Source organism: Falco punctatus, assembly GCF_963210335.1.
Source record: "Falco punctatus genome assembly, chromosome: 9".
Classification (NCBI taxonomy): Eukaryota; Metazoa; Chordata; class Aves; order Falconiformes; family Falconidae; genus Falco; species Falco punctatus.
Window position 1 is genome coordinate 28388320 of NC_137589.1, and position 21705 is coordinate 28410024.

General features: G+C 53.9%; 1 protein-coding gene across 1 annotated transcript; it reads right to left on the reverse strand.

Annotated features, from left to right (window-relative positions):
• Nucleotides 1-159: 159 nt before the first annotated feature.
• On the reverse strand, nucleotides 160-21618 carry ABCC2 (ATP binding cassette subfamily C member 2). Its single transcript, XM_080402311.1, has 32 exons — nucleotides 18503-21618; nucleotides 17784-17957; nucleotides 17187-17312; nucleotides 15955-16089; nucleotides 15418-15540; nucleotides 15023-15078; nucleotides 14551-14782; nucleotides 13743-13924; nucleotides 12976-13153; nucleotides 12231-12485; nucleotides 11712-11777; nucleotides 11048-11185; nucleotides 10576-10722; nucleotides 10201-10289; nucleotides 10049-10111; nucleotides 9733-9859; nucleotides 9381-9557; nucleotides 9110-9277; nucleotides 8622-8808; nucleotides 7691-7823; nucleotides 7177-7282; nucleotides 6672-6891; nucleotides 6070-6224; nucleotides 4931-5086; nucleotides 4628-4827; nucleotides 3866-3992; nucleotides 3377-3478; nucleotides 3138-3281; nucleotides 2726-2884; nucleotides 2310-2476; nucleotides 1750-1944; nucleotides 160-1357 (listed from the first exon to the last, which is right to left on the reverse strand). Exons 1-32 carry the CDS (start codon nucleotides 18542-18544, stop codon nucleotides 1228-1230), a joined length of 4659 nt encoding a protein of 1552 aa, XP_080258437.1. The 5' UTR covers nucleotides 18545-21618; the 3' UTR covers nucleotides 160-1227.
• Between the last annotated feature and the right edge of the window lie 87 nt (nucleotides 21619-21705).

Here is a 21705-nt window from a genome sequence, read left to right on the forward strand (position 1 = left end):
ATAAAGATCTACCCTTGTGTATAGGAGGTGCCTGTGCAAGTGTCGGGACAGTCGGGAGGAGTGCCTGGCCAGTTCTGGGCTCAGGGCAAAGCCCACAGACTTCATGCAGACCCTGCAGGGCCAGGAAGAACATGTACCTTTCGGTGGGGTCCAGCATGCTTCTGCCTTGGTGTTTGTGCCAGCTGCAGGAAACACTCAGAGGAAAGTTCATTAAAATGAAGCGGTTGCACTGCTTTCTCCCCCCACTGCGTGTTACATGACTCAGCTGGGGCTGCAGGTGGCTTTGGGCTTTCCTACCACCAGCCAGGGGTGAAGGGGTTTGCCCTGCTGTGAGTGGGGTGGGCAGCATGCACATGGGCACAGGCTACCTGCATGCCAGCCGATGTCACTGATACAGCTCCCGGCTTTCCTGCCCAAGAACAGGGAAGGGTCAAGAGTCTGTCAACAGTAACCACTGTATTTTGCATGTGTATATGTCAGTGTAGCACATACATGAGCCTGCACCTCCCCAACTTGTCTCCACCACCATCAGGTTTGTAGTCTGGAGCCACAGCCCAAAATCTGCCCCATTAGTGGTTACAATAGCTCCAGGGACTTCCTCATTTATTTGCACTACAAGCAAAGGGAGCTGTAGCCACAGGGAAGGCAGGCAGGCTCTGGCTTCTCCACCTCCACTGCCAGAGAGTAGTGTTCATACCTGGGTATAGCTTTGCTACTTGATTGGGACTCCCCACCCACGTTTGTCTGCCAAACCTGTGTTAGCAGCTTCCCCCCAACACTGGCTAGGTTTCAAGCTAAACCAGGGCTTATTTAGCATGCCTTAAAGTCAGACTTTTAGTTGGAACACTAAAAAGTTACAAAAAAGTAAATAAATGGTAACGTTCACTTTTAGATTAAACCTTACAATTCATTCTACAGTGATGAAGCATCTCAGCTAGGTTCCCCTGGCACGGTGAAATACAAAAACTAAGACCCCCAAGGGGGTCATGGTCTCCCTGCCTGGAAGGTAACTTTTTCCCTTTATACCGGAATAAATTATGCAGCTCCAGACCCTTGCGTGCAAGGTAGCAAGGTTAACAGCTCACTTGGGTCCAGGTCCTCTGTCCCTGACAGCCAGAGAAGCCACCCTCTCCGCTGCCTGGCTGCAGGGAGACACCGGTGCCTACTTGGTGAGTGCCAGTGGGAGGGAGCTGCCCGTGCAAGCACCCACACACTGCTCTGCTCCACCTACAGCATGGTGGTTTCTGTGTTCATGATGCCGGCATCCTTTGCCATTGCGGAGAAGACACCCTGCTTCTTGAGCAGCTCCTCAGGGCTGTCGTATTCCACAATCCTCCCAGCCTGCAGCACCATCACCCTGGCAGCAGGAACAAAAAGGCCTGAGCTCCCGGGATCTGAGCTGGTAGCAGCACTGGCACAAGCACCATGGCCCCACCGACCCTCACTCCGACAGCCACGTCATGCGGTTCATCTCGGCACAGAGGCGAGGCACAGCTCTCCTCCCTGTGCCAGCAGGGTGACACACTTAAGGTGTCAACAGCAAACACCTCTATGGCCTGTTACTGTAAAGAAGGATCCCCAGAAATGTTTCTCGCCACAAAGGCGTAACTACTGCATGGCCATCCTTGTCATCCCTCTGTTCTCTCCTAGAACCTCTGTATATTGCTGTCCCGGGCACTGCATCCACCCCTGCCCCTCTGGCTGCATCCTTGATCCCGACCCTTGCCCCACCATGCTGCCCCACGGTACCTGTTGCTGTCCATGATGGTGTGGAGGCGGTGGGCAATAGTGAGGACAGTGCAGTCTGCAAACGCGTTCCGGATTGTTGTCTGAATTAAGTGATCTGTTTCCAGATCTACAGCTGCTGTTGCTTCGTCCAGGATGAGGATCTTGGCTTTGCGGAGAAGGGCCCGGGCCAGGCACACCAGCTGCCTCTGCCCAACACTGGGATGACATGGAGAACATGAATTACTAGGCAGACACCAGCACGGCTTCTGCAAGCCTACTGCCACATGCTGCCCTGAGCCCACCACCATGCCTGCCCGGCCTTCCTCCAGCTGATCATCAGCCACCCTGGGCACCGTGTCCCTCAGCATCTTGCTCTCTGGGCCACCACACCATGGAAGGGTTAGCTCACACTGGCTCTGTGAGAGCTCTGATTCCTGGACCCTCTTCTCCCACCTTCACCTCCCAGAAGCTTCTGTGCCCTTGTCCCTGGGCAGACACTCTACTGGAGGCTGCTGTCCCAGGCTGGTCCCTGGGACCCAGGGAAGGGCGGGAGCTGGGCATGCCTCCACTGCTCTGCTCACCTCAGGTTCTCCCCTCCCTCGCTCACAACATGCAGCAGCCCCTCAGGAAGGTCTTTCACATATGTCTTCAGGTGGGCTAGCTCAAGGGCCTTCCAGACCTCCTCATCTGTGTACTGGTCAAAAGGGTCCAGGTTCATCCGCAGGGTGCCAGTGAAGAGGATGGGGTCCTGCCAGGGACAGCACCGTGTTCAGTCACACCACAGCCATTCAGCAGGGGCGACGGCTCCAGGCCCCCGAGGCTGGCCCCATCCTGCCCACGCCGCTGCTGCAGCTGGGCAGGAGGTGGTGGTGCCATGCTCACAGGCCCTTGGAGTCTCTGCAGCACCCAGGAATGCACTAAGGGCAACGCATCCCCAGGGAACAAAGCCAGGGAGGCTGCGCAGCAGTGGAACATGGAAAGGCAGGGATCAGCTCACCTGGGGGATGATGGTGAGGTTCTGGCGCAGGTCGTGGAGGCCAATTGTCGCTATGTCCACCTCGTCAATGATGATTGTCCCTCCAGCAGGCTCCAGCACACGGAATAGGCAGTTGGTGAGGGAGGATTTTCCAGCCCCAGTCCGGCCCACAACCCCAACCTGTGGAAGCAGCTACTTAGACCAGCTGACAGGGTTAAAGGAAGCAGAGCATATGCTCTCCATCTTGGTCTGGTGGGACTTCCAGCCCTGCATCTGAAATCACCATCTCCCAGATGGTCTCTGGTCCCTGCCCTGCAGCTCGAGTTCCCAGGAGTCACAATCCTGTTACCATCCCTCCCCAGCCTACAGACTGAAACAACTTCAACACAGTGCTGCTCTGGAAAGAGTGGAGTGAAGGCAGAGAGGTCCTCACCTTCTCAGTGCTCCCAATAGTGCAGGTGATCTCCTGAAGAACCAGATCCAGCTCAGGTCGGTAGCGAACTTTGTAGTCAATGAACTGGATCTTACCTCTGCTGGGCCAGCCAGGAGGTGGTCGCTTTTCTGTCACCCATGGAGCCTGGAGGCATAAGAGCATTAGAGGGGTTGCACCCTGTGATACTGGCTAGCACCAAGCTGTGCAGCAGGTGTTTGTCTGGACCCTGGTCTCCTCACCTCGTTCTTCACCTTCGTGTACTCATGTACACGCTCCACAGCCACAATGTTCGTCTCCAGCTCTGAAGAGGTCCGCACCAGCCAGTTCAGTGTCTGCGTCACCTGCATGGCACAGCCAGAAGATGCAGAGCTCAGTGGGACCCAGGAACAACCACCTCCCACCTCAGCTGAGGGACTCAGCCTGGGTGCGAGCATCCCTGGCCTGGCCCCTAACTCTCCACTCCCCAGCAACAGCCCCCTCTCCCCAGCCCTTCAAAAGCTTTGCTGCAGCTTCTCTGATCCCAACAGGACCATGCTCCTTCCCACAGCAGCAAGTATCCCCCTCACACTGGGATGTGTTTTCCCCTGGCTCCATAGCAGCTCCCCAGCTGATGGGACACCCCAACTAATGTCCTCTCCATGGATCAAAGCTGGAGACATCCTGCAGCCAGCCCAGAGCTCCCAGGAACAGTCCTGTCCTGGAATCAGAAAAAGCTTTCGTTGACTCACATTGAGGGCAGAAGAGACAGAAAGACCCACAATGCCGCCTTCCAAAGTGCCCTTTGAAATCACTGCCAGAAGTGCAGAGAAGAAGACCACCAGGCTCCCAACAAACTCCAGACGGATGGCCAGCCACCTGTACCAGGAGAGGATAGCTGAGGGGTGGTGGGAGAGGCATCAATCATCAACACAGGGCCCACCAGTAAGTCCAGCACCCCACCACCATCCCTGCGCATCCAGCCCTGAGCCCAGTGCTGTACACATGGTATCTGCACCCACACAGCATGTGATTTGTGGCCAATTCTGCAAGCAGATTCATTGCATCTGTCAGTCCCCCCGTGTCTCACACATAACCTCCTGTGCTGGTAATGCCATGTATCAGAGGAGCCCCAGCTGTACAACCCTCAAACATCCAAAGCATCTACCAGTAATATATCAACACCACAGTGCCCCCATGGCACCGCCACCTGGCCTGGAGTATCAGCCTCTTCCCTGAACCCACTGAGAGCATCTCAGCCCTTGACAGTGCAGCTCAACCTGCTCAGGCTCTGGGCACTTTGTGGGGGGCAACACTCTGGTTTTCAAAATCACCCTAAAATGTCCCCTTCCCACAGATGGTGTCCCAATCCCAAGCTCCCCAGTTCCTACACAGACCTTCTGTCCTAAGATCAAGAGGGAGGACTGCAGCATCTCAGGGACCTCCCTCAAGACCGAGAAGCCCATGGACAGAGGTGCTGCAGGCTGTGCTGTGGCATAAGAAATAAAACTCACCGATTTGAGATTATCCAGGAGTAAACACTTTTCTGATTTATGTCCATGGTGCTCTCATTTTGCTTCAGGAACCGTTCTTGGTGTCCGTAGGCACGTATCACGGAAAGCCCTGACACTGTCTCACCGAAGTGGGAGTAGATGGGAGACCTGGTGACAGAATCCAGACGCCGTAGCTGGCGTGACGTGGAGACATAGAAGCGCTGAAATGAAGGACACAGCTTGGTTACCAACACAAAGCCTGACAGCAACAAAAGATACTGCTATAAGCAGGGCAGAAGCTTTTTCCAAGCTCTGGTTACTCACCAGCACAAAATAGTAGAAGATGGTCAAAGGAATAATAACGAGAGCGAAGAATGGGGTGGCCAAGGAAATCATGAGCAATGTGCTAATGATGGCCATGAAACAGGAGAGCCAGCTGCGGAAGGACATGGGAATGGTCTCATCTATTGTGAAGATGTCCTGGAGCATTCAAAGAAGTAGGGAGAAGCAGTCAGTAATCCCAGCGAGAGGGAGAAACCCAAAGGCCCCAAACCTACAGGGTTGCTCATGTAGCAACACAGTGCTAGACACTTGCAAAAATATTGGATGACAGTGAGTTGGTGTTAGAATCACAACCCCATTTAGGGCCATAGCTCTTAGCTTGGGAACGGCTGATTTAACAGACAAGCTTTCTATAATATTCCCCTGTAGCACAGACCAGCTTTGGAAACTGTATCTTCATCCGGACCCAGGATGCACGAGCAGGAATTGAGGCAGAAAGAGGGACAGGGCTGACTCCAGGTCCACGCAGGTGCACCCAGGTCTCCAGCTAGTCATCGTCCGTCTCCTAGCTGGGCACCACAAACTCCCTCATCTCAGAGTAAACCAAGCAGGCCCATAGGTTTGATCTCAAGAGCAATTTTTATTTCCAAAAATCAAGTGGTGGCACCAAAGGAGGAAGTGGAGTAGCAGCACACTTGAAACTATCTGTTTGTGTTCTCCCTCCTTTCTCATTTTCTCTTTTTTTTTTTTTTTTAATGAGCTTCATTTACATAAAAAAGAACGTATATTTTGCTGAAAGTCCATAACCAGGACATGTCAGTGTGTGACATGAGCTCTAGGCTCCCACCTCTCTTGGTAAACTACTCTGGACCTCTTCAATTTCTCAACATCCCTCTAGACCAGGTGGCCCCAGAACAAGACACAGTATCCAGGTGTGGCCTCCCTAGCACTGAGCCGAGGAGATAACAACTCCTGCAACTTGCTGGCCACTCTCCTCCTAGTATAGCCCAAGATGTCGTTTGCCTCACAGCCAGCCTCGCATCCACCGTGCCCTTCTTGTCCCTTCCAGGCCCTGATCTGGGCTCATCTGTGCAGTGTTGAACAGCAACAGAGTTATGCCACCACCCAATGCTCTCCAGACCTGCTGGAACACTTTCTTCATGTTGGGGCTGTTCTCTTACCTTGGCAAACCTATTGACAATGCGGCCGGTCGGGGTCGTGTCAAAAAAGCTCATGGGCACACGCAGGATGTTGCCGAGCAGTTGCTGATGCATGACCCGGGAGGCTCGCATGGCACCATGAGCAGAAAGGATGGTTGCAAAGAGTAGGAAGAGAGCTGCAAGGAGAGCACAAGGCGGTCATCACCAGCTCATGTGTGACTCTGGCCCCAGGCACCCTTTGGCTCAAGGGACACATCAAGGAACTCCAAGCCAGCAGCTCTGCAGCGAGCCACTGTGATAGCCCAGCATCCCACCTTCTCGGGAGGCCCCAGTAACTGTGTTCCACCATAGGGGAAGAACGCTAACCCTTTGGAAGGCCTTGAGCCATAGCACTATCTCCAAACTGATTAAGGATGGTGACTTCTTGGGGCAATTTATGCTGGCTTCAGACTGATCTCTGTCCTCAGTTCAGCCAGGAACCAGAAGGAAGGCAGCAGCAGGCAAAAGAGCGCAGTGCTGGCTCCCGTGCCCCTTGCTGCACCCCTGGCTGCAGGCCTTGCAAGCCGTATCCCTTCTGGCCACACAGCTGAGGTGAGTGGGACCCCCTGTGCTCCCACGCTCACCTTGTGACACCCCCAGTGCCCCAAAGACACCAATCCGCAGGTCTCGCTGCTCCACGGGGTAGGTCTGGTTCAGGTAGCGCTGTGCATCATCAGTCCAGGCACTGAGCCACAGGTTGGTCCCCACAAAGGCGACATACTGCCCAACATAGCCCATGGCAACCCAGAAAGAATACCACAAGCCAACAGCACGCAGGTACCGCAGGTACATGGAGAACTTCACCTGTGAACCGATTCAGCCCATCACCACTGCCCAGCAAACTGTGGCCAATGACACCCCGGCACAGCCTCGGGGCTCCCACCTTGCTGCCCACAGTGCTCCCCTCCACCACCTTGCCCACCAGTCCCAGGCAGCTCTGCCTACTTCAGTGTCTCTTGGCTGCAGTGGGACCACAGATAGCTAGCACCAGCTTCTCTGAGACACGGTCGGGGTCTTGTACCTGTGCTTCATCCATGCATTCATCCATCCATCCATCCATCCATCCATCCATCCATCCATCCTCCTCACCTTGCCGGTTTCCACAGCTTCTTTTTCAATCAGTTGCTGACCCTTCAGCTTCTTGGGGGGATCCTCCTGGGTCTTCTTCCAGGAATTGGTGCTGCTTTTACTAAGGCTGCAGGGAGGTGTTGTTAGTCACAGGGTGCTGGATGGGTCCTACTCTCCTGGGGGTCCATCCCTATGCTGCCCTGGGACTACAGTGCTGGAGCCCTCTGGGAAATAATGTCCTAACTGGAGCAGCTTTGAAAGAGCCTTGTGGAAGCCCTAGTCATTTGCAGCCTTGAAATCATCGCACTCATCCCCAAAAGCAGAACCAGCCAGCAGCATGAGTTTCAGGGAAGACCACAGAGTTAAGGCTGTGACACACTAACACAAGTAAAGGCAAGATCAGATGCTCCTGACCCAGCCCAGCTGGTGTAGGAGCAGGTAGAGAGAGTCCCAGCGGGAAGCCCCCAGACCCCTTTTTGCAGGGAAGCAGTGCAGGAGGCAGGAGGGAGAGCTGAGAGCTCAGGTCAAGTCCCACCTGCGACTGAACTCCCTCTGATGGATACTGGCCTCTCGCTTCAGGGTCATGGTCACCACATCATCAGGGCCGTCTTCCACACAGGGCTCAACGTCTTCATCACCCTGCTCTTCATCCTCAGCTAAAGCAACAGCTACAAGCACAAGGATGAGGGAAGGTAGGGAGGAGAAAGCAGATCCCATGCACCACACCTCTGCTGCACCCAGCTCCATCCCACACCCCAGGCCCAGGCTGTGTCCTACCACTACACATCACACCTTCTCCAGCCCTGCTGCAAGCCCAATACAGCAGGAGGAAGAAATCCATTGTGCTGGCAGGAGAACTGACACAGGGCTCCACTGCATGGAGGCAGTTCCTGCTGCTGACGTACCAGTACCACTGGTGGGACCCCAAGCAGAGATCTATGCTAGTTTAGTAGGTCATATCACTCCAGTTCAGGAGCATCCTTTTGAGCAGGTGGAGATGGGTCCTGTGGCAACAGACTGGGAATAGCCAGGCTCCAGCTGAGCAACGAGGCTGAGCCCAGGCAAGGTGAGCATCTGCCTGACCAGACACCTCTCCGCCCCATAGCGCAGGGGGACATGATAGAGATGAAACGTTATCCAACAGCACATTTAGAATAAACCAAAGGATCTTTCTCACCCCAGCATCACTAAGGTAGGGAGCCTGCTGCCACATAAAAGTATGGGACCCACAAACATAAATAAACTAAAAAGGAAGTAAAAAAATAGACAGGTCCTATGCTGGCTGTTCAACATCACGTCTGGATGCAAATCTGAAGCAGAAAGTCCTTGTGCTGCTGATTGCCAGAAGCTGGGAAGGACTCACAGCAGCCACCACTGGTGCCTGGGCTGGATAAAGCCAGGTCAGGCTGACAGATCAGGTCACACGCAGCCCCTCTAACTGCCACAGCCCCATTGTGTTCCAGTACCTGTGGTATTTTTCTCTGAAGCATCCTCCTCCTGGCTGCCATACAAGTTCAGAAACTGGGCAAAGGCCCCCCTGTTTGCAAGCAGGGTGCTGTAGGAGCCATGCTCAGACACTGCTCCTTCCACCAGCACCACGATGTTATCGACCTGGGGCAGGAAACTGATACTGTGTGTCACCAAGATCCGTGTCTGCAACAAAGTGGTTGCAGGGTAGTGAGCATCAGAGCACCCCTTGCTCCCCATCCATGGGCCTGCAGGCTTTCCATCCCTACTTGGGGACCTCTCTGCTTATCAATTCCTGGCTATGGGGACATGGGGCACCCTTCTGGGGACCCATGGAGGCCTCTCCTGATTGCTGCAGCCCCACAGGAAAGCCACAGGACCCCTCTCTGTCCCAAGCAAGCAACCTCAGATTTCCCTGGGTGGTCAACACCAGGCTAGTGCCATTTCTGCCTGGCTGGGTGGTGGTGGGGAGGGCACGGGCTCTCACCTTCTTTTGCAACAGCCCTTTTGGCCCCAGCACGTGGTCAAAGAGGTACTTGCCAACGTGAGCATCTACGGCAGACAATGGGTCATCCAGGATGTAGATGTCTGCATTGCTGTACACTGCCCGGGCCAGGCTGACTCGCTGCTTCTGGCCCCCACTGAGGTTAATGCCCTGGAAGGGACGGGATCTCCCTGAGCACTGGGCTGGCACAGGGCAACAGCTCTGTCCTCTGCTGTAGGTGCTGTGGGAAACCCATAGTGCCCAGGGCTAATACCTTCTCCCCGATCTCTGTCTGGTCACCCGCAGGCAGCAATTCCAGGTCTGGAAGGAGAGCACAAGCCTTGATGACCTGCTGATACCTGGCTTCATCCAGTTCTGACCCAAAAAGGATGTTGTCTTTCAGTGTGGCATTCTGGATCCAGGCCTGCTGGGGGACATATGCCAGGGAGCCCTGAAAAGAGAGATGTGCAACCAGCTACCTTGCAGAGCATCTGCCTGAGCACTGCCACCTCCCGCAGCCTGGCCTCACCCTGAGCCACCACGCTGTGACCAGCCCTGCCCTGCTGCCCCCCTGCTGGGCTCCCAAGCAGCCCTCACAGCCCGCTGTGCCAGCCAGCTCCTCTCACCTGGATGTTGATGTGCCCCTTGATGTTCTCCATCTCCCCAAGCATGGCTGACACCAGTGAAGATTTGCCTGAGCCCACAGCACCCACCACAGCCACCAGGCTCCCAGGTGCGATGTCCAGGGTGACACTGCAACAACACGAGGGCTGAGCACTGCCAGCTCATCCGGCAGCTCCTGCGTGGGACCAGCACGGAGCAGTGTCCCTGGGGCACACGCTTCTAGCAGCACTGCGAGAGGTGGCTGCCATCCCTGGCTGACACCACAGAAAGACCCCCTCTCCCCAGCCGCCCGTCCCCAGCATGGCACGGAGCACTCACTCTCTTATCGCAGCGATGCCGTCCTGCTCCCAGGCAAAGGTGGCCTCCGAGAAACGCACAGCACTGCCTGCCAGCAGAGAGCCGTCCCTCAGGGCTGGGAAAGCCCGGGGCTGGGCCAGCCTGTGACCCACAGGAGTAACCTGGAGCTTCACCTGCCTGCAATGGGGTTGTGGTGGATAGCTGAGGTCTTCAGGTCTTCTCCTCCCAGGTAGCGCTCCAGCCTCTCAGTCGACACATTGGTCTGCCGTGGCAGAAAGAGGATGGCATGTGGGCACTGGGCACAGCTGGGTGGGCTGGCAGGACCCCCATAAGCAGAGCACCCCATACACACAGCCCCCACCCCAACCTCTGAGCACCAAGCCCGTGTCACGTATGAGTCCTGTCCCACCCCACTGCCAGCAGAGTCCCGTGCACTGGCCCCTGGGTGTCCAAGGCCCAGGTCCATCACACACCTGAGCCCCATGTGCTGGATTGGACAGAAGTATCATAAGATCTCCCTGCACCCCCTGCCCTATGTAAGGGCTGACCTGCACCAGGGAAGAGAGGACCAAGGGCAGCATGGCCATGGGGAAGCGCAGCACATTGAAAAGGGAAATGGCAGTAAAGGCCTTCTGTGCATCCAGGATGTTGTTCTCATCCACTAGCACGTAGACAGCAAAGCTGGCCAAGGAGACCTAGGACAGACAGCAGGGAAAGCCACCATCAATGTGGTTGTGCACAGCCCAGCCCCTCATGCTCCCCTAAGCCCTCAGCAGTGCCTTCCCACTGGGGACCTTTCCCCCTCCTGCTTCCCTTCTCCACTGAGTCCCACCTCACCACCCTGATGGGATCCCTTTCCACCACAGCTCTCCTGCCAGCAACTAGGACCATACTCTGCATCCCAGGCATCTGCCAGCCAGCCCCTTCCTCGCTGCAGGAGCACTCCAGCTGAGGTTCCCAATCTTTCCCATCCCCAGCCCTGAGGAAGAGGCAGCCCTCCCCAGGCCTGCTGGCACTCACCAGGAAGGGGGCACACGTAAACACGAAGATAGAGATTGACTGCAAGTAACTGAATTTCACCAAGTTCTTGAGCTCTTGTGCCCGGATCTCACTGACTTGCTTCTCAAAGGAGGGCTCCCAGGCAAAAAGCTTCAGAATCTGTGGGATGAGCAGGGTGAGCAGGTGCCGGCCTCACAGGAATGCCCATCTGCACACTCAGCTCACTGGTGGCCAGCACATCCATATCACCAGCTCCTGGCTCGATTGGAACCTTGCTTGGTCACTGCATTTCCTCCCTCCTGTCCTGCCCCATGGCTTACAGCACTTCTCCACAGCATTCCCACTCCCTCGTCCTCGGCTTACTTGTCACTGCCAGCCCCTCTGCCACCACGGCAGCCTGCTCACCACCACAGCAATGCAGGAAACCCCCAGAAAGCCTTCTTTTGTCTCCCAAGTCTTGGTCCAGGTACCCAGAGCTCCTCCCCAGCCAACCTTTCAAAAGGTGAGGAAGGCAAGGAAGCCAAGGGAGCTGCAGAGACTGAGGCTTGGCTATCCCAGGCACAGGGGCCCCAAACTACACTGTAACGCTGGTGCTGCAGGGTTTACAGATGTGCTGCCTCCAGGTAGAGTACACCAAGAAAAGCAGTGCAGCAACTTCCCAGGGGGTCTCCACTCCACAGCTCACCTTGATTCCATTGAGGATTTCACTCATTATTTTCATGCGTTCATCCTTGTTCTTCATATTTCTCACCTACAAACAGAAGAGCCAGAGATCACCTAAACCAGATAGCAACTCACCCTTGGAAATACGTCTGGGCTGCCACAGGAATGGGAAGGGTGGGCTGGACCTTGGCCCCTGGGGCTCTGGACAACCTGGGAAAAACAGCAACCTGTTATCAGGTAGAAGCTAAAGCTTTATTTGATGGTTGGCAAAATCTCATTTTCAGTTCTCAAGGCTGCACCCAGCCCTGTTCAAGTTCAGCTGTGATGGTAGAACAGGTCTCGCCTGCCTCCTGTTCATCTCAGCTGATCACCCCTTGGCTCAGGCTAGAGGCACCCCCAGCCCAAGTCAGATGAGCTTCCCAGGCTGGAGAAGATCCACAGCATATCAGGAAAGGGTTGGGGAGTGTGGAAAACAAGTGAGGGGATTAACAGTGGGCCTCAGGAGTGGGAGGCCAAGGAGGATCCTGCACCCACCACTGACCTGGATGGCTTTGGCCTTGGCAACCAGGAACCCATTTATGGGGATGAGCAGCACCATGACTGCAATGCCAGCTAGGACAGAGGGGCCCAGCTCTCCCCAGAGGAAGACAATGGACAGGATAATTTGCAGGGGGGATGACCACAGCTGGTGAACAAAGTTGGCCATGTCCATGAATCTCTGGGCATCAGCTGACATCAGATTCACAGTCTCTCCCACTGTGGACTCCTTGCGGGTGGCACTGGACATGGTGAGTGCCTAGAGAGAGAAAGCATAGTCGCTGCAAGCCAGTCTGGGAGCAGCCTGGCTGCTAGCAGCATGGCATAGAGCAGGGAATTAGCAGGCCAGGCTGGGTCATGGAGTTTGCTCCTGGTGCCTCTCTGCTGGCCACAAGTGCTGTCATTACTGCCTGCACACCAGGAACCACTGGATGCTGGAGGAAAGAAACACATTCCCAGGCAGGGATGCCAGTGGCTGCTGCCCCAGGTGTTGCGCTGCTTTGAAGAGAAACCTCCCTCAGCCCCTGGTCGCTATCAAACACGTGGCTGCAGCACGCAGGTCCCAGGCAGAACTAGCACCCACAGTGTCCCAGTGCTGGTGGGTGTCCCACAAGCAGAGTTCTCCCTGCGCCTTCCTGGGAAGTGAAGGGCGCACACTCCAGTGGCCCCAGGTTGATGGGGCAGGCAACGGATGCCGGTATCCCCAGCTGGAGGAAAGCCAGCAGGGGTGATGACAGGGCCATACCAACCTTCTTGTAGATGGCAGCAATGAGACCGGCACGCACATTTATGCCAAGATGGAAGCACAAGCTGAAGTACTGCTGCAGGCAGAGGGACTGGATCAGCGCTGTCAGGAAGAGCAGGATGGAGTACAGATAGCCCTGCCAGGGAAAGGACTCCTCATCCGACACAAAGGCAATCAGCAGCCTGGAGGATAAAGGAGCCCATGAGAACCCCACCCTACTGAGACAGACCTAAGATGCCCCAAACCAACACAAGGAGAGCACCCTCACAAGACCAGTGACAGAGACCCTGTACCAGACAGCTGGCTCAGTGCTCAGCCAGCTGGGGACCCCTGTTTTGCTGGGTGTCCCTGTTCTGCCAGGGACCTGCATCTCACGTACAGCAATGGGTCACTAATGTCAGATCATCCACAGAAACTGTGCAGCTCTGCAAAACAAATCCAGGGCTGAGCTGGACTGACTCATGAAGGGCCCCAAAGAAGAGCCAGAACTGTCTCCAGGGAGGGAGTAGGACTGCATAATGAACGATGTTGGGAGCAGGGAGCAAGATATCCCCTGCAAGAGCTGGCAGCCAGCTCAGATCAGTTCTTCACTATACTAACCCAACACGTTCTCACACCTTTGGTGAGGACACAAGAAGTCCCCAGAGTGTGGGGCTGGGAGAAGTACCCCTATGGAGATGGTGGGGTTGGATGCAGTGCACATAGAGAGGTGGTGGGGCTGGGTGCAAAGCCAAGGCAGGGAACGGACAGGGACAGAGAGAAAGGACTCACTTCAGCAGCTGGGGGCTGACAAACACAAGTCCATCATGCACCAGCTTGAAAGCCACTGCTAGCAGGAGGTTCTGCCAGAAGGTCTTGCCCAGAGTTTTTATCAACCAGCCCCTGGGGAAATCCTTGCGAGGGGCAGAGTCCCCTTTGTCTCCCTTCTTCTTCCTCTTAGGCTGCTTCTCCTCCTAGAGGGAACCCCACACAGAAGTAAAGGAGCTGGTCGTGCAGGCTTCCTGCACTTGGAAGGATGCTTCTAGGGCAGCACCACAGACCCCCCAGGTCAGGCATCCCAAATGAAGCCTTAGATTTATCTCCTGTTGTGTTCCCTCTCGCTGATCTCTGCTCAGGTCATACACCCCCAGCAGTAACACCTCTCTTGTCTGTCAAAGACAATTGTTGCAAACCCCAGACCAGTCTGAATCTCTCCAAAAATCAGACATTCCAGGAAGAATCTGAAACCGGGGGTGATCACAGAGTGATGTTCACTCTGACCTCATTGCTTGGAGGTATCTGGCCTTATTTCTAACAGAAATAAGGGAGCTGCTTGTACTGCAGACTTGAGGGTGGTTGCTGTCCTTCTGTAGGGCAGAAGGATGAAGACTCTCTTGGTCTCTCAAAACATGGGGATCTGCCAAGTACAGGGCATGTCAAGTACCCTGTCATGAGTTCCTCCATCCTTGCCCACAGCCCTGCAGAATCAGAGGGGAAAACCCAGCAAGGGGAGCTGCAGGGAGGCAAGATGACCCTACTTCCCAGGGCTGGACCTGGATCTCTCAGTCCCATGCAAGGCCAAGATTAGGAAGGAATTTACCAGCACCAGGATGTCTTGGCTCTGTGCCTTGCTTATGTTGTTCCCGTGGTCCAGGTCACCTTCCCGGGATCTTTTCTTGCGTTTCCGTTTCTCCAGTTCTGCTTGGGCCTTCCTCACAGCAGTCTTCATGTTCTTCTCCAAACCAGCATAAATAGCCTGCGTCTTGTCTTTATCTTTCAATTCCCAGATATCCTCTATCTCCAAGGGTTTGCGATAGCCCTTGAAAACCATGCTGTGGAGCAGAGAAATCTCCTCTCAGCAAGCTTTCCACACTACACCTGTTGGCGAGCCCTTACTGCAAACGCAGAGCCTTCACACCCAGCCTGGCCCTGAGTTCGGGCTGCACCGAATGCAGTGCCTCTCATGACTAACTCCAAGCAGCCTGTGCTGCAGGCTTCCCCAAAAAGGGATGGGCCAGCCCAAAAGCACCCCTACATTTCGCCAGCCCAACCTCCCACAGAGCCCAGCTCACCTGGTGTACCATTCAAAGGTGATGGAGCTCAGGAAGGAGGCTGTCACCTCTGGGTTCTAGGGTACAAAACAAAATGGGTACCAAGAGATGATGAGGGGTAGTGTTGACAAGAATTGACTCAGCACCCCCTGCCATTAAGGACCCCGGAAATTTCAAACTGTGCCAGCTCCAGCCCCAGGAACCCCATCTCACACCCAGAAGCATCACCCCTTGGACATACAAGCAGATGCCCCAGGCTGCAAGCTCCAGCTCTTGCCGTGGCTCTCGCTGAAGCTCTCAGGTCTTCCTTCCCACAGGGGCCAGGAGTCTTTGCATGGAGCTCACCCTACCCCCATGCCACACGAGCCAGGATGTGGTACCCGAGCCCCAAGCACAGTCCCGCATGGATGTCACACCTTCTTCTTGATTTCCTTTGTTTCTGGGGCAATATCTGAGAAGCCTGAGACAAGGAAGAGCAGCAGCTGGAGCCCGTAGGAGATGAAGAAAAGGACAAACCGTGGCACATCGGAGATTGATGCCTGCAGGAATGGAGAGCCCAGAGAGACTGCTGGGGGTTTGTTTCAAGGCCATCTGGTGCTTAGAGACAAGATCCATCCCCAGGACAGTGAATGTGGCTGAGCCCAACAGGGCCATGCAAAACTTGCTCTGGGTCCTGACTCAGCTTCCCTTTGCCACCCCTCCCTGCTTCTCCCTGACCTCCTCTCATAGGTCTGTAAGGGGAGAAATTTGTCCTGGAAAGCTTATGCCTCCCTCAAAGAAACAGGATGAATTCAAACAGCAATTACTTCTCAGGTCTCTTCTGGTTCCTAGAGCAGCTGGGACCTCAGTGATACCACTGAGAGCTTGTCAAGAGATGAAGTCTGAAGGGACTTTCTTTGAGGACAGAACAAGACTGTGGGGAAGCACAGAGCTTCCTGCTGAACAAACCCAACCTGCAGGGCTCTCCGGAGGAGCGACTGGAACGGCAATATCCCACAGAGGAGGGAGAGTGTCCAGAAGCAGAAAAGTATCCCCGAGTCTCTGCACAAGCAGAAGCGCCGCACATCATGGATCAACAGGACCAGGAGCTGGGGGAAGAAAGATCAGTCAGAGGTTCAGGTAGGGCTGCAGGACTAGGTCTGGGCTATAAACGTGCCTTTGGGACATGTGTCCTGGGATGCCAGCACACGTGTTCTGCTGGGACTCACTGCCTTGAAGACACTGAGCTTACTGCCAACCCTAAAGAAACTTCAGAGTTAATTGCATAGGGCAAAGGTTTATTTCAGCAAGACATTACATCAGGATCCTCATCAGAAAAGCAAGGTCTGAAGGCACCCCGACAACACAGCAGGGCACTGTTTCTCTTTTTAGCTGTTCTCACCTTAAATTCTCAGATGTGCCCAGCTGTGAGGGGTCACACCCTGCCTCCTGTGTATTGCCTCCAGACCGGGAACTAAAGCCAGGTCAGAGTGCCAGCAGCGCACCTCCTGGGCAGTCCTCTTGCTTAGAATTTCACGTGAACTCTGCACATGTAACTAAACAACATGACAAAATACGGAGGATAGCAAATGGGGGTGCTGCTTTTGCTTGTAGCTGCTGAGCATTTTGGCTTTATTAAGATTGCTAGAATATCCCATGTCTCACACAAGATATCTGCAGCTTCCACGCACATATTCCATCAAGCTAACAGCCTCTACATCCTCAGCTTTCTCCTCTGCCTGGGAATCCTGTGGCACTTCCCGACTGCACAAAACTGAGCAGCAACCCATGGGAAGCTGTGAGACATCAGAGCAGCGAGCCATGGTCTGATGTTCACGCTGTGCAATCAGTCCTGCAAAGCCCACACTGCTGCTGCTGAGGCTCCTGCCAGAAAGCTCAGCTACACTCGTACACATGTACACATATGTGTATATATACACACATACACAGGCATAATACCTATCCCAGTCTTAAGGACAAAGGGAGGGAGCACTGTACAACCAGACACCTGCCTGCAACCTGTCACCCTTGTGCACCACCTGCACGTGTTCAGGGCTGGTCCCTACCCATTTTCCAGGCTATGCTTCCCTCATGGACATGGCTTCCTGCTAATCTCTGTGCTAGGAAAGTTTTCTGCTGCTTGACCCCACAGTCTCACACCTGTCTCTTTGGTGACACACAGCACATTTACCCGCTGATCCCTTACCCAGGTGGCGATGTACAGGCTGGGGTTTGTGTACTGGACAGCTGGCAGGGGGTCCTGCTCTGTGTCCTCTACGAACGTCAGGGCCAACTCCACCACTGCGGTCAGCATCAGCAAGGTAGCCAGCACCTATGGGACAGCGGGGCAGCCGTGAGGGGAGACCCAGCCTATTGTGGACACTGGAAACCACTGGGAGACAACACAGCTGGGCATAAAAGCACTGTTCCCCGTACACCATTATACCCTTTCCACACAAACCTGGCCCAGGAGAGCTTTCTAGGGCCCTGTGAAGCTGCAGCACTTCCACAGGATCACTGCCATCATTTTAAGCTTTGAGGAAAACAGCCCACAAGGTGAGAGGCCCCAGTACACACCTCTGCCCTCCCTCCCAGTGCATCCCAGCCCTGCTGATCCCTCTGTCCCAGATACACCTTAGTTCTGGGTTCCTCTTTACATTTCTGTCCCAGATGGTGCCCCAGCCCATACACTTCTCATCTCCCCAGCCCACACCCGACTCCAGCCCAGAGGCTTTTCCACTCACCACCCGTCCAGCCCAGGCTGCTCCAGCCTGCCCTCCACGCCCCCTCAGTCCCACTCTACCTGTTTGATGATGTAGAGTTTGGTCACAGAAGATTTCTTAGTTCTGGATTTGCACATGGGCAAGAGCTGCCAAGGAGCCAAAATCCAGAAGAAGCCAAGGGGGACCCAGACCAGCACAGTCTGCTGGAAGCACACAGGCAGGTCGGCATCTGGACGAGCAAGGTAGGAGGCATTCTGGGGGCAGCAAGGACAGACAACCAAGTCACTTGGTATGACTTGACCCTCACCTGGTTCACAGCACGAAAGCCAGCAGTCCCACAGCTCCTGCCCACCCTGCTCCACCCCATCACACCCCCTTTCCTCAACAACCACCTCCCTGGCTGAGCATTGCAGCGCTCAGCCAAGGTCCCAGGTGATGTGCCCCTACCCATGTATCTGCCTGAACTTGGGAGGGCCTCCCCCACAACCACCCCAAGCTGGACCCAGATCATTCCCTGAGAGGTCCATGCAGGATGTCCCATGTTCCCAGCTGGGCTGCAGGTCTAAAACAGGACAGGGCTCACTCCAGAAGCTGTCACTCATCTTTAGCTCGCAGATACTACGCAGGCTGTGCACAGCGCTCAGTGCCATGGCAGTCCTGGATAAATAGAACCTCTGCTGACCACTGCCAGTTGGGTCTCCCTGGCTGAACAAGCTGTGAGTCTTGGGAACTACTGCTCTCCCCTTCCACTAAGCCTCCTACCCCAAGAACAGGCAGCGGGGGTGATGCAGCCACTCACCCAAAAGACGGAGCCGCAGAACTCCTCCAGGGCTGCCGACATGGCTCAGGGCAGAAGAGACAGCAGCTCCTTCCCCTCACTCTGCCTGGCTGTGAATGTCCTGGGTGGATGTTTAGGACAAAAGTCCCCACACACCCTCAAGTGGTGTTGGGACAAAATCCCTGATGACACACAGTTAATTGTTAACTTGATGCTATTGCACAACACCACAGACCACAGCAGTGACCACGAGGGCTTTGGAAACTGCACGGGCTCTGGGGAAGGGAGGAGAGGAAGATCCAAGGAAGAGGCCAAAGGGGAGATGCAGGGAAGCTGCTGTTGTGGAGTCACTGCAGGACATCACAGCCGTTGCTCAGAAATCACAGCCTTCAACAGTGCATACCAGCAGAGACAAGCTTATATGGACCCACTACAGATGCTACTTCAGTGCAGCAGATCTCTCCTGCCAGAACAAGCCTGCTTAACGTTGCCAAAAGGTCCAGCAAAGGCTGGTCTCTCAGGAGTCAAAGATGACAGCACCCTTTTCCTCACGTGCCATCCAGCAAGGAAGCCCAGGACACCAGCAGTGCTACAGGCCTGAGAACTTGCAACATCTGGAAGCCCAGCAGACCGCATGCTGCAGTGGTCCGAGTCCCCAGGATCCGTGTTCCTTTTAGCAATTTATTCTGGGTTGCAGAGCCTGGAGACTTTCCCAGCTCTCCCTTTCCCACATCTCAGTGTTGTCTGCATGTTCTGGCAACTAGCTGACCACAAAACCTAAAAGAGACTTTGCATTTTCATTCTAAAGCAACCCCCAACATCTGAGACAGCCAGAGGACCATCCCCAGAAAGCATGACTGCCACTAAATCATCACCCTGCTGCTTAGAAAGGTGGTGTGGGGGCAGGTGAGAATGGTGCTGCTCTAAGGCTGGAACTGAATTTGCTTTATCACGCATGCTCTTGAGGAGCACTAGGTAGAAGGGGACAGTAGGGTGACCACAAGGATTCTGCTGTCTCATTGTCCATGGAGTTAGTAGATAGCTCAGAAGTCAAGGGTGACACAATGAGTAATTGCTCAGGAACAACCCCCTCACCATCAATAGCAGAGAAAGGTTCAACGTCCAGCTCGCTGGTTAATTATTATTGGCTTGTCTGATTAAATCCACTTGTTTTTTGTAAATAAAGCTACTCGTAGTGCTAGGTCCTCCGGGCTGGAACCAATACACTGAGGTGAGAGCAGCAATTTGATGTAACGGATAAGAAAATGAATGGAGCAGTCACTTCCTCAGTCCTTCTCCATCCAGAGTGGTGACATGTCTTCTTTCTTTTCACTGGCACAGGTGTCCTCTGGCCTTGCTTGTACCCACCTGGAGCGCTTCTGCCAAGGGGACCACTTGCTCATGACACCTTCCTATTTAATGCTCTGTCCCATACGCTGGTCTGTTTTCAGTAGATGTCACAGCCCCATCCTCACCCCATCTTTGGTCTCTCAAGCAGAGCACAAGTGCTTTGCTCAGCACCAGACCCCAGCTATCTTTAACGTTCAAAGCAGGCACACCCCCACTTTCTCTACCCTCATACCTGCGATATGCTACTCCTAAAAACCCACCAAGCTACCACATTGTCCTTCAGCTCCTTACATAAAGCTTCCTTCACTACAATACCCAGATGATGTTGACTGGGACCAAGCTAATCAAAGCAGTTCGGCACCTTTGGCCAACAATACCACATTTCCCCATGCTCCCCTGCCTTTACCCATCTGTTGTCCATCATCTTGCTGGAAATGTAAGTTTTCAACTGTCCGTCTTACGCACAGCCTGGTCCAGGACAGAGGCTTCTGCAAGGCAATCTACAAATCAGTCCCACCCTCACTGCTCATCTCTGTTTCTGAAGGGTTTGTTTCTCTGCTTTGTTACGCTGTAACCCCGTGAGTTCAAAAGCCTTTTTTTTGTTGTTGTTTTGTTTTTTTAATCTTTACACAAAAAGAGAGAACCAAATTCTCTGTTTATGAGGGGTGGGGGAGCTGGGTCAGCAGAATATTCATGTTGAGCTACCAATATCTTAATCATCACCATGACTCATGAAAACTCACAACATAAGCCATGAACTCTTAGATCAGGTATTCTGAACTATACTGACTATAACCACAAATTTAATCATTTTGTCTTCCAAGTTTGGATCCTTACTACTGCCTGCACGTGTCAGCACTGAAGCAGGGTCTGACACCAGCACTAAGCAGCCATCTCCTTCCCAGCTCAGTGTTGAGAACTAATACATATGTTCCCGAGGTGTGTTTTGGGAAACTGCAATACCTCTGACGGATCCATGTGAAAAGGTGGATGTACCCTCTGAGCTGATGATATGTCGTTAGTCTTGGTGATAGGTTTTCAGTGATCTGATTCTGCTTAAGGTGACAAAAGATGCTGCCACCTTGTCAAACAGTACATTTTCCTGTACATCCTCACAGGCTGTACGCTACTGCAGACAGGCAGATAAATCTGAACCCTGCACTTTGCTTCCTAAGGTCTGCTATCTCTGCTGTCAAGGGGATTTCTCTTCAGCTTTGCGGACCTTTTAGAGAAGAGCAGGCAGCAAGAACAAAGGTGCTTTATCTCTGGTTATCTACTCTTTTAATGGACCACCCAGATGCTGCTCAGATCTTTTGTTGGATATTTTGCAGGGTAACTGAGATGAGTCTAAGGCTTCAATTCTGTTAGGCAGCATAACCCAACAGGCACATTCCCCTGAGAAATGTCTGGAGAACAAACAGTTTGTGCTTCACGTTGAAAGACCTGGAAACTTCCTTAAAAAAAACGCCTTAGCCTCCCCCAAGGAATCCCATCATACAATCACCCCACCTCAAGCACTCACCACCCACAGCCCAGGATGCCTCACAACTTCCTCACCTCATCAGTCAGGCAGTTATAAGCTCCTTCCCATTAGAACTTAATGTGTTCATTAAGTTGTCTTAATAGTAGAGAGGTCTTAAAACCTCTATGTATCAATGCACTTCTCTCCACCCAGCAGCTGCTGTGCTGCTGATGCCCAGCTATCCTACTGGCTGACCACAGCAGGACTTGTTTTCCAGCTGTGGCTATGATGTTTCCCTCCTTGGCATTCTGGATGTGATGGCATTTTCCTCTGGTGCAGTAGGGGCCCGATTAATTCAGGCTATGCAAGACAGATCATGGTCTTACCTGTAAAATATAAATATTTTTTTCAA

What these genes read in the sequence shown, in the direction of transcription:
- ABCC2 (XM_080402311.1), bottom strand. Translation starts at nt 18,544, where the DNA reads ATGTCGGCAGCCCTGGAGGAGTTCTGCGGCTCCGTCTTTTGG. An exon ending in GTCAGCCCCCAGCTGCTGAA is followed by an intron (nt 13,154 to 13,742) that starts GTGAGTCCTTTC and finishes TTTATCCTCCAG; the next exon opens with GCTGCTGATTGCCTTTGTGT. An exon ending in CTGTCTCTTCTGCCCTCAAT is followed by an intron (nt 3,479 to 3,865) that starts GTGAGTCAACGA and finishes TGTGCCATGCAG; the next exon opens with GTGACGCAGACACTGAACTG.